General features: G+C 58.9%; 1 protein-coding gene across 1 annotated transcript; it reads left to right on the top strand.

The window, feature by feature from the left end:
- The first annotated feature begins 2,803 nt into the window (after positions 1 to 2,803).
- Positions 2,804 to 15,691, top strand: LOC101950681 (guanylate-binding protein 1-like). Its single transcript, XM_008177832.4, has 10 exons — positions 2,804 to 3,935; positions 6,793 to 6,976; positions 7,084 to 7,211; positions 7,944 to 8,053; positions 8,234 to 8,427; positions 9,961 to 10,203; positions 10,787 to 11,061; positions 11,673 to 11,885; positions 13,941 to 14,043; positions 14,571 to 15,691. Exons 1-10 carry the CDS (start codon positions 3,930 to 3,932, stop codon positions 14,999 to 15,001), a joined length of 1,887 nt encoding a protein of 628 aa, XP_008176054.3. The 5' UTR covers positions 2,804 to 3,929; the 3' UTR covers positions 15,002 to 15,691.
- The last annotated feature ends 631 nt before the right edge of the window (positions 15,692 to 16,322 follow it).

Below are 16,322 nucleotides of genomic sequence, written 5' to 3'. Positions count from 1 at the left end.
CTGTCCAGCCCTGCTGGTACATAGGGGATAAGCACAGAACAAACGTACCTTTAGGAGCTGTGTTGTCCATAGGCTCTGAACAACATGTGGGGGTCAGCAGATTACAAACGCATGACAGACCTGTAGTGTAGACAGGTCCCAACTGTGTCTCGGTTTCCCACCCTGTAAAATGGGGAGAACAAACAAAACCTTGATTAGCTCCATTTGATAGCTGGGGAAACCGAGGCACCCAGCGGTGCAGAGACTCGCTCATGGTCCCAAAGCCAGGAATAGAAAACAGTAGATCTGATAGCCAGGCCTGGGACCTAACCCTGGTTTTCCTGGCCTTGCTGCTCTAAGTTTAGTCACAGCCTCCATGTCTTTTCCCCCGTGTCCCTTAACCCCACGTCACTGCAGAAGAGAGATTTTCTGGTAGCCAGCTGGCTCTCCTGCATGTGGATGTCGTTCCAAAAGACATGCTCTGGGTCAGTCCCATGCTATGGTTGGCTGAAGGAACCACTTGGTCACATTCTAGGCCTTGAGTTATACAGGAGGGGCGACTAGATGCACATAATGGTCCTTTCTGACCTGAACCTCTATCAATCGCTACATTTTCTGCTGCTAGGAAGAGAACTCTGGACCTATTTTCTCTCATTCACTTTCAGTCGGAATAATTTCAATCCAGGCCAAAGGATTTCCTCTTCCATTGTGTCTTCAGCACCTTTGCGAGCAACCAGTTACTGTTACCCACAGGTTTCCAGTTTCAACCTGTCCCAGGGTGAGATGGCCAGGAAAGGGGTTGGAGCTCAACTGCACCTGGCCCAGGTGATGCAGCTCGCTAGGGTGAAGGGAATAAGTGTGGGGGTCACGTGACAAGACGCAGCCTGTGATTAGGACCCAGGCCTGCTGAGAGATAGAAGGGCAGCCTGTGCTCAGCCAGGAGAGAGACCCCAAGGGAAGCAGGCATGGGAGGGGCTTGGAGAGTCCTTTAAAGGTCAGGGACAAGCTGGGAAGGGGCCAGGTTGAGCACTAAGGACCAGGCCCTAGGAGGGAAAGACAGGGCAGTTTAGGAGATGGGGCAGATAGTCCAGTTGGTTTCGGCTCCCAGGACCAGACACCCAGAGGTGAAGGTGATTGTCGGGGCTTCTGTCCTTCTTCCCCAGTGTAGATTTGATAGTGGAGAAGACTGATGCCGTAAGGGGGAAGTGAGTTACCCCAAGGTCACCCAGTGAGTTTATATCACGAATGCATACTCGGAAGGATCCAATAGAAACATGGATTTTCCAGTCTCTTCTTTCTAGGAGTCCCCAGGGCTAAGGTAAAACCCCTGCTGCCCCTCCCCATTCTACTCACCTCCAAGATGTGCTGGAGTTTGTCTGTGCTGGGGGGTGCTGTCAGCAGGATCGAGAGCTCGTCATCCATGTTCTCGGCGCAGGCCTTGCTCAGAGCCTGCCAGCGGAGGGAGACCAGGGGTCAGGAGCCTGCATTAGCACCCGTGTGCCATTGATCAGGAGCCGGCTGAGGTAAGTGCCGCCTGGCTGGAGCTCGCACCCAGAAACCCTGCCCCAGGTTGGAACCCCCTCCCACACCCAAATTCCCTCCCAGACCTCACACCCGGCACCCCAACCCCCTGCCCCAGGTCGGAATCCCCTCCTGTACCCTAATCCCTCCCAGACCCCACACCCCCACCCGTAGGGTTACCATACGTCCGGATTTTCCCGGACATGTCCGGCTTTTGGGGGCTCAAATCCCCGTCCGGGGGGAAATCCCCAAAAGCCGGGCATGTCCGGGAAAATCGGGAGGTCAGCCGGCCCGGCGGGGAGCCGGTCAGCCGGGCCGGCGGGGAGCCGGGCCGGCGGGGAGCTGGGTCGGCCGGGCCGGCGGGGAGCCGGGTCGGCCGGGCCCGCGGGGAGCCGGCACCCCAGGGCCCGAGCTGACCCAGGCTGGAAACGCCGGGGGGGCCAGCCTGGGCCGCGCCTCCTCCCCCCACACCCCCCCTTACCTGCTTCAGGCTTCCCGCGAATCAAATATTCGCGGGAAGCAGGGGAGGGGGCGGAGACTTTGGGGAGGGGGAGGGGTTGGGCGGGGCTGGGGGCGGGGCTGGGGCGGGGCCGTGGAGTGTCCTCCATTTGGAGGCACAAAATATGGTAACCCTACCGTGGGCTCTTCCGGCCTTGGAGTCTATGATCTATGAATGGGGGATGGGGGGCACAGAGCTGCTGGCATGGCAGGGGCGGGTGGTACCCAGGAAGCACGCAGGAGAGGACGGAGGGATGCCAGGAGCCCCGCGAGTGGAATGAGCTGACTGGTACAAGCTATGCAGGGTGTGACCCAGACCGTTAATACGGGGAGCTGCAGTCCCCAGTGCAAAGCCCGGTGGTCAGTCGGGTTCAGGATCACAAGCCCTTGTCACATCTCAGGACTAACCGAGATCCCAGCGCGGGCGCAGCTGTTACAGGGCCCAGCTGGGAAAAGCCCCACAAGGGACGCGCCGAAGGCAGACGGGTTCGGGGAATGTTCCCCACCTGGATTGGAAGGAAGTGGCCGAGGCATTTGGCTCTAGCAGCGGTACCAGGCTCTCTGTTCGGCCAGTGACCGGGGGGATGTTAAATACCAGATGCTAAAGGTCGACATGTCTAAGCCAGCAGGACCGGGTAGGGAAGAGTAGCTGAAGATTTGGCCGAGGAGATCCCTGAACCCCTGAGGTTGATGTGTAACAAACCGTGGCACACGCACGAGGTCCCAGAGGATTTGAGAAAGCTCTTATGCCAATATTAAAAGGGGTGGACAGGGCGACCCGGGAACCCAGGGGCGGGAAAACTCCTGCGGGAAGGGGGTCAGCCCGCTGGGATGTCTGGGCTGGGGAGGGGAGTGTTTAACCTTCGCTTTCTGGGACGGTGCCGTGCCTGTTCCCCAAACACAGACCAGGCCTTGGGTCGGAACGACACTGATTTCCCAGCATCAGCTCCCGGCACACGACGGGCGGCTGCTCTCCCGGCCGCTCCCAGTTTCCATTTGACACGGAGTTGTTTGCACTGCTGGCTGGTTTTAAACCCATCACGTTTAACGTCAGACGGGCCCAGCGCAATCGTCTCGTCTGACCCCCGGCACCGCGCAGGGCCCAGAATCTCCCCCGCACCCCGGTACCAGACCCCGACTCCGGCTGAGTCACCGACGGCCCCAGATTGCGGGTTCCAGGCGCGTGACAGAAACTGCACCACGGACACGAGTTCAAACCTGCCAGTGACCCGGCCCCAGTGCACAGGAAGGTGAAATCCCCCCGGGTCTCTGCCAATCTGTCCTGGGGGAGAATTCCTTCCCGACCCCGCGTCTGGCTTTAAGCGAACACTTAACGTCACTGGTGATTTTTTGCTGCTCGTGGTTTTGTGACAGCTTAACAGGAAACTGCACACCGCACTCGCAAGAGCAAGGTAGCGGCGCAAGAGGAAGCCGTTCAGATGCTTGGAATGGCAGCGGCGGGGGGACCGTGGGCTGCCCCCCCTCCCCATGGAGCAGGATCTGCTGCTGTCCGGGGAAGGCCAAGCCATGGCCGGGGCCGCATCCGGCTACACCCCAGGCTGGAACGGCAAGACGGGTCAGTGAGTTAACGAACATGGACCAGGAAGTTTTCCATGCAAGAGGGGAGGCCAGGGACACTGGCCACCTTGGAACCCGGAACTTGCGAAGAGAGGAACTGCCTGAGATGTCGGCGTGAGAAGGAAGTTCAAAGGTTGCAGATTAGAGGCAGCCACCTGAGGAAGACATTGAACCAATCAGACTTCTTGGGCAAGGCTGAACAATGACCAAGTTTTCGACCCCACCCTCCAAGCTCGCACCTTATACTGGATGCTGCTTTTGCTTTTGCTTTTCACATCAACCCCAGAGAGAGGCAGAAAGCCACAGAGAGCGGCAAAGCGTGGGACGTGTCGGAGAGAAACGCCAGCCAGCTAATGAACGTAAGTGCTCTGCCTTCGGCTTGCCCCACCGCGCCCCAGGACATCATTAGCACCACTTTACCCTGAAAAGGTTTGCTGGCGTAGGTACAGCAGGTCAGTGGGGTGGGGGGAATCGCCCCCCCACTGACAGAGCTGTGCCGGCCAAATTCCCCGTGTGGACGCGGCTCCAGCAGCAAACGTTTCCGGCTGTCCGGGTACAAGAACTCGTTGGCTGGTAGAAGCCGCGTCTCCACCAGCAGGGTTTGCCGGTGCAGCCCTTCTGTGCAGAGAAGGCTTTAGCCACAGCGCCGTGATTCATGGCGGAAGATCCTTTTCACGGCACGTGGGGGGGCCGGACTGTCCGTCATGATCTTGCAGAGCGAGGCTGGTGGAACAGAACTAGAGGAGAGGCAGGTCCATCAATGGCTATTAGCCAACATGGTCAGGGATACGACCCCCTGCTTGGGGCACCCTGGACTTCTGACGGCCAGACACCGGGAGGGGAAGACAGGGGTGGGTCTCTCCAAAATTGCCCTGTTCTGTGCACGTCCCCTGAAGCTCTGGCTTGGGCCATTGTCAGAAGACAGGACACTGGGTGAGATGGACCATTGGTCTGGCCCAGTCTGGCTGTTTTTATGTTCTTAACCTGAGCTGCCTGGGCCACGAGAGCTGGGGACAAAATGAACAAAGAGGTAAAGGTGGAAGAGAGCCTGGTAGGTCGTATGGAGATTGCTCTGGGATGAGCTGGCAGGAAAAGGGAGGGGAGGAAAAGTAGCGGTGTTTGATGCCAACTTGCTGAACTGGGGATAACACTGGGGGGCAGAGAGGGGAGGAGCCAGGACTCCTGGGTTCTATTCCCAGCTCAGCAACTAACCTTGAACAATTCCACTTCCTACGTCCGTGCCTTAGTTTCTCTCCGTGTTGAAGAGACGACCAAACCCACCGGGGGCTGGGAGGATGAATCGTTTGTGTGTGAAATTCTTTCAGCCCTCAGACGAGAGGAGCAAAGTGTCATTAGTAATAATGAAACTGACTGAGATAGAAACAGAAGAAATAATATTCGAGATGAAATAACAGGGAGATTCTTGGTATAACTCTGGGTTTTGTAAGGCGGTAGGTCATGGGGGTGGGGCCGCTCTGCACGAAGCATCTCGAGAAGCGGAAAGTGGGTGTTTGACACGGACAAGGGCAGAACTATGTCACAGGAACGCTCTGCAGAAGAGACGCGGGGACAGGTGTCAATCGCTAGCGCACAGCGAACGCGCCAGTAGGTGGCGCTACACACATATATTGCGCATAAAAACTGCTGATGTTCGAGCCGAGCCAGTTATTGATTTTTCAGGTCAGTGGCTGAAAATCACAAAAACGCCTCATTTCGGGTCGACGCCAGATGCAAATGAAAAAACGAACAAGAATTCATTTGGGGTCCATTGAAATGTTTTATTTGGCCTCCGATTGTTTTATTTTCATTTTTTTCCTCGTTTTTTATTTTAAATCCCTTTGGTTCATTCTAAATTTCAAAACAACGTCAAAATGGTTCATTCGGAAAATGTCAAAAGGAAACGTTTCGACTTCTTCAAACCAAATATTTCCCCTCCGAACTGCTCTGTACCTCGGGGGGGTCGGCTGCGGACCCCTTAGGGAATTTCGGCTGGAGGTGCGGCCCCCTTTGGAAATCGTAGACACCGTCCTCGGCCCCCCAGGGGGCTGTGGCCACTGCTCTAGGGACAGGAAGCAGGACTTCCTCCCTCCTCAGCACAGGGCGTCGGCCTAGGTGACCTCTTGAGCATGGGCGGTGGGTATAATAGGCCGGAGGAGACGCTGCCCCCCCTGGCGCGGCCACGGCCGCTGGATCCCCAGTTGCGGGGTTTGGCGGTGAAGGTTTTCTTTTATTATGCCCCATGCAGGCACGTCCCGCCCCCTCGGCTGCCCCGGAACCTGCATAGGGCATAGCAAAAGAGTCCAAGTGGCAGGGGAGGCGCGTCTGTGGCCAGCCCGGCCGGGGCTCCTCCAGGTGGGGTGGCGGCGCTCAGGTGCTTCGCAGGGAATGAACAGAACAGGGCAATTATCCCGTGATCCGGCCCCTGGCGTCCAGTCCCGGCCTCTGGCAGTCAGAGGTTTAGGGACACCCAGAGCGTGAGGTTGCATCTCTGACCATCTTGGCTAATAGCCATTGACAGACCTGTCCTCCAGGAACTTAGCTAATTCTTTTTTGAACCCCATTATATTTTGGCCTTCACAACATCCCCCGGCAGGGAGTTCCACAGGTTGACGGCACTGTGTGAAGAAATGCTGCCTTCCGTTTGTTTTAAATCTGCTGCCTGTTCATTTCATTGGGTTTGTGTCACGTGAAGGGGGAAATAACACTTCCCTCGTCACTGCCTCCAAACCAGTCATGATGGTGTCGACCTCTGTCACGTCCCCCGGATACAGGAAGGGGCACGAGGATATAATTACCCCACCTGCAGCCTGGACATAGACTGTCCGAATACGCCAGGGAAGGTCTCGCCCAGCCTCTGTGTGTGCTGCTGGCTTTGCTACCTCTTCACCACTAGATCCAATCTAAGCGACTTCATCAAGACATTCAACCCATCCCAGCCCGAGCGAGCCCCTCTCACTCAGCATAGGACGTTGGGTCAGTGCTTGACGATCGAGTCACTGGTTATTGGTGGTGGGCGAATTATGAATGATCGATGAGTCCTGATCGGATCACCTGAAAGGGCATTTTTTAGCGACTAAATGATTGGCCTGTAAAGTTTGGCCCCACTCCAGCTGTTGTGCCTGGGTGAGCAGCGCTGTGCACCAGAGCCAGCGTCTCGGTGTTATCCCTGCCGGCGTTACCACCTCCCATGGTCTCTCTGCCGCTCCCTCTCTTTAGCCCGTAGCCATGGAGGGGCCCGTGTGCCTGGTGGGGAACGGCGCTGACGGGGAGCTGGAGGTGAACCCCGCAGCGCTGGATATCCTGCGCGGCGTGGCCCAGCCCGTGGTGGTGGTGGCCATCGTGGGGCTGTACCGCACCGGCAAGTCGTATCTCATGAACTCCTTGGCCGGGAAGCAGAGAGGTGAGAGCTTTCCCAGCCCCCTTCCCGTGGGCCCCGGGCTGGAGCCGGGAGCGAGGGGCCAGGCGTGCCCGGGCACTGGGTCTCTACCCTGTCTCCTCTCTCCCCAGGGTTCTCGCTGGGCTCCACGGTGCAGTCGCACACCAAGGGCATCTGGATGTGGTGCCTGCCCCACCCCCGCCGGGCCGGCCACACCCTGGTGCTGCTGGACACCGAGGGGCTGGGCGACGTGGAGAAGGTGAGCGGGGGGCAGCAGGAGGGGGCTGGAGGAAGGGGCCGTGCGGCCCTTGCCTGGGGAGCTGGTTCTGAGACCCCAAGGCCAGAGGGACCCTGTGACGGTCTAGCCTGGCCCCTCGGATAACACCAGTCGGATTCCAGCCCCCCAGGAATTCCTGGAACGGATCGAGAGGAATGGCCCCCTTCATTTACACACTGCCAGGGACGGAGAATCCCCAGCGGTCCCTGGGCCGGCTGCTCCCAGGGTTCATTCCCCTCCCCGGTCAACACCGGCGCCTGATTTCCAGGCTGAATTTGCCGCACTTCACCTCCCAGCCACTGGCTTCCCCCGGCTCGAGTGAGGAGCCCGGGCGACTTTCTGCTCCCCTTGGACAGACGGGGAGTCCAAAGCCCTCCCTGGGCCCAGCTGAACAGCGGGAGCCCTGGCCTCGCTCGCTCTGGGGCAGGGCTTCGAACCTCGAATCGTCCTCGGGGCTCTTCTCCGGCCCTTCCCCAATGTATCACCGGCCAGTGGGGAGCGCGGGGCCCAGGACTGGGTGCAGGGATCGCCGGGCCCAGAACCAGGCATGCATCCAGGCCAAGCCCAGAGGGGAGATCCCCTCCCTGATCCCACTGGAGGGCCCCTGTTTGTGCAGCCCAGGCCGGTGCGCTCGGCCCCGGAGCAGCCCCCCCCCCGGCCCTGTGCTGGGCACCCGGGCTCGTGTTTCAGATCCAACCCCCCTTCGCTGCCCAGGGCGACACCAAGAACGACGTGTGGATCTTCGCGCTGGCCGTACTCCTCAGCAGCACCCTGGTCTACAACAGCAAAGGGACCATCGACCAGTTCGCCATGGAGCAGCTGCAGTATCCTTGCCTGGGGGTGGCCCCTGGGGGGCATGGGGTTGGAGGTCCTGGGGGGTGGTCCCTGGGGGATGTGGGTTAGAGGCTCCTGGGGATGTGGGGCTGGAACACCCCCATTCAGTCCCACGCTGGGTGGTAGCACCCAGGCCTGGCCCCAGTTTGAGTCCTCAGCCCCCGGCCCAGCTTCGTGTCGGAGCTGACGGAGCACATCAAGGTGAAGGCGCAGGGAGGGGACGACACGGAGGAGGACACCGAGTTCGTCCGCTTCTTCCCCAGCTTTGTCTGGGCCGTGCGGGATTTCACGCTGGAGCTGAGGATCGAGGAGCAGCTGGTGACGGAGGATCAGTACCTGGAGCACGCGCTGGCCCTGAGGAAAGGTGAGCTGGGGTCAGCTGTGTGCAGGAGGGGCCCATCACCCCTGGTATCCTGCCTCCTCCCTGCCCCCGAGATCAGACTCATGGGCCCATCTACCCCGGCGTCCCGGCTCCTGTCACTCAGGTCGAGGAGCCCAGTGCGCTGCACAAACAGAACAAAGATACAGGCCCTGCCCCAATGAGCCGACGGTGTAAGAGACACGCGGTGGGGATAGACAGATGGGGGGCGCCTGGGAACACAGCGACAATATAGGGCAATGTGATCCAAACGGCCCTTCTCGGCACACGGAACAGGGTTATCTGTGAGCTCTGCAGCCGCCACTGGGTACCAGGTCTCTGCGTTTCCCCCCCGGAAGGATACGTGGTGTTTTGATTACGTGGGTCGTCCTTGGGCAGTGAGGACCCTGGGTTCATTGGTGCATCTATGTGAGTTCCCCTCCCAGCCAGGGAAGAAGGCCTCAGCTTGCTGTGCCATCTGAAGACGTGATCTGACTGGGCACCCCGCCAGCCGCTCATTCTGCCCATCCCTCAGTCACCTTCTGCTGCCACCTGCCTCTCTGCTGGTCAGTCTCTTAGGGATTTTTAGCTCTTAACAGGCTGGGTGAAAACATGTCCCATCACAACTGAATTCAGCTCTGACCGAGCATTTGAAATAATGAAACCTATTTAGCTCCTAATGAAACCTATTTAGCTCTTTTAACAGTGGGGAGGAACAGGTTAAACCAGTCCAGGGAACTGTAGGAAGAGTCCACACCTCTTGGCTAGAACCCCTGTCACCCCACCTCTTACTGGCACAGGGGTCTGGCATTTGAGCCCCTGGCTTACCGAGGTCCTTTCCGCTGAGGGTGGCCCCTCATTTGGGACAGGTTAAGCACAATTCTGCTCCCCTTTATTCATACAATAAAGACAACAACACTGATAACATTTCCCCACCAGTGGGTAACGCATTCAGCACTAAAGTGATTTGTAACCCAACACCAGCCAAAGTTGATCACTTTAAGCAACACCGCTCCTGTCTGCTCGACACCTAGGCAGAGTAGGTGTGTCCATGTAAATACAGTTTGCTCCTGAAGTCTCTCCCCGTCCCAGCTAGCTGTCAGGGGACAATTCATTCGAACCCTGCTTACGAGGTGTAGTTACAGCCGACCGTTGGGGTTTGGTTGAAACCTGCGGTTTAAGGCGCCATTTTGCAGGTTCCGGTTGGATTTGTTGACTTGGGAAGAAAATAAATAATAAAAAATCCAAAAATCTGGATTTTTTTCTTTTGGTTTTAAACAACTTTTGGTTCCAAAATCTCCATTTGACTTTATTCAGCGTCCCAACTCCAGGCGTGTTTAAAAATGGCCGTAATCAAAACACCACGTTTCCTTCGGCTCCAAAGTAGGTGTTTCTCAACTTTTCAATTTTCCAAAACTTTTAGTTTTCCATCTGACCTAAGCCAAATTTTTCTGTGATGTTTGGAAGCTGCCAACAACCCAAACCTCTGTTATTAGCAAAGTGCTGGGTGTAGCCCCCTGTTTCTCCTTGGCTCTCCAGGTATCAACAAGAAGGTGATGGAATTCAACCTGCCGCGTCAGTGCATCCGCAACTTCTTCCCCACCCGCAAGTGCTTCGTGTTTGTCCAGCCGACATCGCGGCAGGAGATGGGCCGTCTGGATTTGCTGCCCACCAGTGCCCTGGACCCGCAGTTCCTGGACCAGACCCGCCGGTTCTGTGACTACGTCTTCCAGTGCTCCCACGTCAAGACGGTCAAAGGAGGGATTCCGGTCAATGGGAAAAGTACGTCAGCCCCGCGGCTGCTCGGAGGAGACACAGGTTGATGACTTTGCCGGGTGCTCTTGCACCTGGCCTCGTAGCAGGGATGGAAACGGGGGTTTGTCCTGCATTCAGGGATCATGGGAGCCGCCCAGTTTCAGATGGACGACGCTCACCTGCCTTGGAAATATGTGGGTAAAACGGCTCCAGCCCAGTCCCAACTCTGCAGAAAGGCCCCAGGGAGCCCGGCTGAGATCCTGCTGGCGTTACCCACTGGTGGGCGGGTGTGACGGGTGCCCCCGCTGGGCCGACCCACCAGGGAGAGGAGTTCGTTCCGGGCCCGACTATGGAGCCCTGGCTCTGCTCAGAGGATACTCGTTCCGAGCCTCTGACAGTTCAAATCCCAGATGAGCCCCTTTGGACCAGGGTCTGCAGAGCTAAGAGCAGGAGCTCTGTGTCTGCGACCAGAATAACCTCTATCCCCCGGGGGTCAGCACGGAGGAGAATCTGGGACACGCTCCCCAGTGGAGTCCCTGGGGTGCCAGGTGCTGTACAAATATACAGTCCCCTCCCCCCAGCTCTTACCCCTCCCCCTTCCCTCGCCCAGGGTTCGGCTCCTTAGTGCAGAGCTACGTGGGCACCATCCGCAGCGGGCAGGTGCCCTGCCTGGACAACGCGGTGACCGCCATGGCCTCCATTGAGAACGAGGCAGCCCTCAGGGAGGCGCTGGCTCACTACGCGGCCGGGATGGGGGGACTGCGGCTGCCGGCGGAGCTGGGCGAGCTCTCGGCAGCGCACGGGACACACGAGGCGGACGCCCTACGGCTTTTCATGCAGCGCTCCTTCAAGGACGAGGAGCAGGAGTTCCAGAAGCAGCTGGTGGTAGGTGGGGGCGTCCCAGGCCGGGCCCAGCGGCAAGGGGAGCGTTGCGGGGATGGATCTGCACTGCGGGGGGCCCGCTGGGCACCAGTGGTGGGTCAGGGCCCCTTTGTGCCCTGCGCTGTACGGATACCCGACCGAAACCTGGTCCCTGCTCCAGGGACCGTCCTATCCCCAGGTGACCAATTGGCCAATGACCTTTTGGCTCTCCAATGTTGTGATAGACCAATGGACCATTGGCTCCCCCAATCCTCTGATTGGCCAATGAATCTTTGACCATCCAGTTCCCTGATTGGCTATTGAGCCTTTGACGCTCCAATCTCCTCATAGACCAATGGACTATTGGCATTCTCAATCCTCTGATTGGCCAATGAATCTGTGACCCTGTTATCCCCTGATTGGCCAGTGGATCATTGGCCCTTTGTTCCCCTGATTGGCCAATGACCCTTTGACCTTCTGTTCCCCCGATTGGCCAATGACCCTTTGACCCACTGATCCCCCGACTGGCCAGTGACCCACACTTGGGCGCAGGCGTCAGCCAGGGGAGGCGGGGGGCACCGGCATCCAGCCCCAGCCGTAGCTCTGCGATGGGGTTTCTCCCTTTCCGTGCCCAGGCCGGGATCACGGAGCGATACGCAGACGTCCTCGCAGAAAACGAGGCCGTTTCGGAGCAGACCTGCCGCGCCCTGCTGGAGGAGCTCTCGGCCGCCATGCAGCAGAAACTCAGCGCCGGGCTTTACTCCCAGCCCGGCGGGTACCAGGCCTACGACAGGGACCAGACCCAGGTGGTGGAGAATTACCGGGCCAAGCCCAACAAAGGGGTCAAGGTGAGTGTCTGAAATTAGCCCCCCCCCCGTCTTGGCCTGGCAGCTACAACAGCGACTGCAGCTCCGGAAGAAGGAGCCGGATTCCGCTCCGGCTTATACCTCCCCAGCAGAGCTGGTGCCTAAACCCCCGCGGCTGAGTCAGGCTTCCCCGCTTCGCTGAGGACAAAGCAGAGGGGTGACGGCAGGGAAAGGCCAGGGGGGAACCGGGGTCTGATCAGTGACAGATTTAGAGTTTGTGGGGCCCTGTGCTCAGCTTCATTTTTGGGGCCCCCTGTGGGGGGAGCATTGTGTCTTATCTCCCCCCCCGTTTTTCATTTTTTTCTCCATTCTCCTCCTGGGGCTCAGGGTTGGGGTGCAGGGTCTGGGAGGGAGTTAGGGGGCAGAAGCAGGCTGGGGGTGGGGGTCTGAGTGGGAGTTAGGGTGCGGGAGGGGGCTCAGGGATGGGGCAGGGGATTGGGGTGCAGGGGCTGGGAGGGAGTTAGGGGGCAGAAGCAGGCTGGGGGTGGGGGTCTGACTGGGAGTTAGGGTGCGGGAGGGGGCTCAGGGATGGGGCAGGGGATTGGGGTGCAGGGGCTGGGAGGGAGTTAGGGGGCAGAAGCAGGCTGGGGGTGGGGGTCTGGGTGGGAGTTAGGGCATGGGAGGGGGCTCAGGGATGGGGCAGGGGGTTGGGGTGCAGGGGCTGGGAGGGAGTTAGGGGGCAGAAGCAGGCTGGGGGTGGGGGTCTGGGTGGGAGTTAGGGCATGGGAGGGGGCTCAGGGATGGGGCAGGGGATTGGGCTGCAGGGGCTGGGAGGGAGTTAGGGGGCAGAAGCAGGCTGGGGGTGGGGGTCTGGGTGGGAGTTAGGGCATGGGAGGGGGCTCAGGGATGGGGCAGGGGGTTGGGGTGCAGAGCGCTTACCTGGGGCAGTTCCTGTTTGGTGCTGGGGGTGCAGGTGGCTCCGTGCGCCCCCGCAGCTCCCATTGGCTGCGATTCTCGGTGCCGCCTCCCCCCGCCAGGCAAAGCTGTCCGGAACGCGGGGGCTTTGGGGGCTGCAGCCCAGGGCACAGCCGGCGGCCGGAGAGAAGCATCAGTTTCCCCTTCAAACCGCCGCTTCTCTCCTGCCGGCAGCGTGGCCACCCCACGTCCTCCTGAGTCCTCCAGCCGCGTTCGCGGTGCTCCTGCCGCCCGCACCGCCCGCCTGCTCCCCTGAGGCTGCGGCTGAGTCTCCTTCCCTGCTCTCCTGCCCCCCACAGCTTCTCCCCCGCAGCCCGCCTCCCGCCGGTGCTGAGCTGCCCTAGTGCCCGGCCCGGGGGCCCCACGCCAGGGCACTGTGTGTTTCATGGTAAATTGTGACCTGCAGTCACTGTGGCCCGTGGTGATGGACTCCGATCCCACGGGGGGAGTTGGAAAGGTCTCCCTTGGTCACGGAGCAGGAAAGCGCCGGGGGCAAATTCCCCCCAGGATCCCGGCCCACTCTGCCTGGGCCCAGTCCAAATCTTTCCATTGGCTGCGATGGGCTTTGGATTCGGCCCTGTATGAACAGAGACCGGGCCCTGGGTGAAACGACACCACATGTGTCAGAGGTTCATCGATTCTCAGCCCACGAGGGGCCCCTGTGATCAGCAGGTCCGACCTCCTGCACAGCACCGGGCGTAGGACGTCCCTGAAGTGATTCCTGTTTGAACGAGAGCAGATCTCGTAGAGAAACACCCACATTCCCCCGCAGGTGACAGCGTTTGCCTTGCGGGCCGGCAGCTCCTCTCGACCCGGTCGCTTGCTTTCTAGCCCGGGGCTCTGGCGCACCGTGGGGAAGCCCCCTCCAAAGCGTCTATTTTCCAGCCCCGAGGGGATGAGGCGGCAGAGAGGTGGGATCAGCCCCTGTGCTGCAGCTCAGTTCCCATCTCCCCACCCCTGACTCCGGCCCCTGTGAGCCTCCGTCTTCATGGGGGGAACATTTTGCCCCGAGGCGGAAAAACGTCCCCCTGTGAGGCCTGCTCCCCTGAGAAAGGAGGGAGCTCATTAGCATATTGATTGGAGCTCATGAATAATCCAGCGCTTGGCCATCTCTGGTCCCAGGCGGAGGAGGCTCTGGAGCAGTTCCTGGCCAGTAAGAAGGCCGAGGCGGAGGCCGTGCTGAAGGCTGACAACCTGCTGACGGAGGCGGAGAAGCACGTGGCTGGTGAGCTCCTGCAAACGAGCTGCTGCCCCCGGTTTCTGTTGCTGCAGCGCCTGGTGCCGCGGGGCCCTGGGCCGGGACTAAGGCTCGTGGGTGCTACAGCCATGCAGACGGCAAATAATACCAGGGTCACACGCTGCAGAGTGTCTGTCGGCCAAACTCATTGCACCCACCAGGAGCTTCCTGCATCTCCCCTCCCCCCCAGCAAACTCCCCGGGTGCCCCCTCCCAGCCCCCTTTATTTTAGAGACTCCCTGCAACCCCCTGCCCCTCCTCCCATGCCAGGTGCTCTGCATGCCCCCCACTCCCTCCCATGCCCAGGGGCTCTGTGTGTCCCCATCCAAACTGCCCTTTGAGCCGTGGTTAGGTAGGTCCCATGCTGAGATGCTGGTGTCAGGGGCTGGCTGCCTAGTTACCCGCCCCGTCTCATGCCAACCGAGTCGTGTGCGGGTTTGCGTGGTACCCGGGGGCTGCTCCAGGCGGTTGGGGGAGGGGTTGTGCCTCTATTTCCCCCTTTCTTCCCCCCCAAAGAGGAGAAGCAGAAGGCTGAGATGCTGGAGCAGCAGTGGAAGGCGGCGGAGGAGAAGCGGCTGCAGACGGAGCAGCTGATGAAGGACCAGGAGCGCAGCCACCAGGAGAACGTGAAGCAGCTGGAGGCCAAGGTGGCGGAGGAGCTGGCCAGTGCCCGGCAGGAGGCGGAGCGAGCGATGGAGAGCAAGCTAAAGGAGCAGGAGGCCATGATGCAGAAAGGCTTTGTGGAGAAAGCCAGGCTGATGGAGGACGAGATCTCGGGCCTCCGGCAAGAAATCAGCTCGGCCAACAGGACTGAGTTTCATTCAGGCCTTCTCAGCACCATCAGGGAGGCACTGAGAGCCGTCGCCAACGTGTCTGGTTATCTGACATCCAGGCGCCAGCGGCGGAAGGGGACAAGTAACCCGAGTAAAACCCAGAGACGAAAGTAGCCGGGCCCCTGTGGGGTCCCCCCTGGCGGCAGGTCCCACAAACGCTGCTTCTCTGCACAACCAAAAGCTTCTGCTGACTAATTGCTGCGATCTGCCAGATCCCCCAGCTGCTAACACAGGGCCCGGAGCTGTCTGCAAAAGGAAATCACAGGATGCCTGGGTTCTGTCCCCAGCTCCGGGAGGGGAGCAGGGTCTAGTGGTCAGAGCGGGTGGGCTGGAGCCAGGACACCTGGGTTCTGTCCCCATTTCCTGCACTATAATTCTGTGTAACTTTGTGCTGGTCACATCACTGTTCTGTGCCTCAGTTTCCCCTCTGTGAAATGGGGACCTTCCCTCTGGGAGGACTAAGTTGTGTTTGTTAGGTGCTGAGCGGATGGTGCTATCTACACGCACAGTGTTAACACAGGGATCTCCAGCGACCGGCTCCGATTTCCCTGCATGCCCCTACGGCCGTGTAAATGCAGCCCCACTCCCAGGGCCCTATCCCTGCCGGAGCTGTAACAGGGCTGCCGGGTGTCTAGGGAGAGGCAGCTGTGGGGATGTCTCCTTTCCCCGGCACAGCGTGCTGAGAGCTGGGTCATTATGTTATACCAATAAAAACCAGCAGGATCTTATTAAGAGGGATAAGGCAAAAATGCCACATTTATTGTAAATATACTGATAAAGCAAAAGATAAAAGTAAACAACGTTGTTTGACTACTTATTTCTTATACACACACACACACACACACACACACACATATATATATAGAAAGAGAGAGAGAGAGAGAGAGAGAGAGAGAGAGAGAGATTCATTCACACAATCAGTCATTCAAGTTCTGTATAGGTGTTATAGTTACCAGCCTAGAAGTTGCTCATGCCAAGTTACTGGCCAGGTATCTTGGTCATGAGGATGGAGCTGAGTCTGTGTCAGGTGCACCTGATGCTCCTGGAGGTTGGCAGCAGAACCAGAGACTCAAAGTCCTCAGTCTTTAGAGTCCATTCTTATAGGAATTAATTCCTAGGTTAGTCTATGGGAACTGTTTCATCCTGCTGTTGCTGACTCAATCAGCAGATGGCACATTCCTGTCCAAAGTGGCACATTCCTGGTGGCTCCACACTGTCCAAAGTTCGTGTTTCTCATCCTTCCAGGTGATGGGGTGGGTCCCAGTTTACCCTCCGGGGGTTTCTGGTCATCCACTTGACACATTCTTCGGCCAATGGATACTCCCTTTCTAGGCTGGCACCTCCCTAACCATCCATGTACATCAACCATTCATCAGCATACATTCCATATCTTAACCATATTTTAATTTACTGTCTCCACCACTTTCGGGGTGTG

The sequence above is a fragment of the Chrysemys picta genome, chromosome 20, assembly GCF_011386835.1.
Source record: "Chrysemys picta bellii isolate R12L10 chromosome 20, ASM1138683v2, whole genome shotgun sequence".
Lineage (NCBI taxonomy): Eukaryota > Metazoa > Chordata > Testudines > Emydidae > Chrysemys > Chrysemys picta.
This window is presented reverse-complemented; position numbering and strand designations above follow the sequence as displayed.

What these genes read in the sequence shown, in the direction of transcription:
- LOC101950681 (XM_008177832.4), top strand. An exon ending in GATTCCGGTCAATGGGAAAA is followed by an intron (nt 10,204 to 10,786) that starts GTACGTCAGCCC and finishes TCCCTCGCCCAG; the next exon opens with GGTTCGGCTCCTTAGTGCAG. An exon ending in AGCCCAACAAAGGGGTCAAG is followed by an intron (nt 11,886 to 13,940) that starts GTGAGTGTCTGA and finishes CTCTGGTCCCAG; the next exon opens with GCGGAGGAGGCTCTGGAGCA.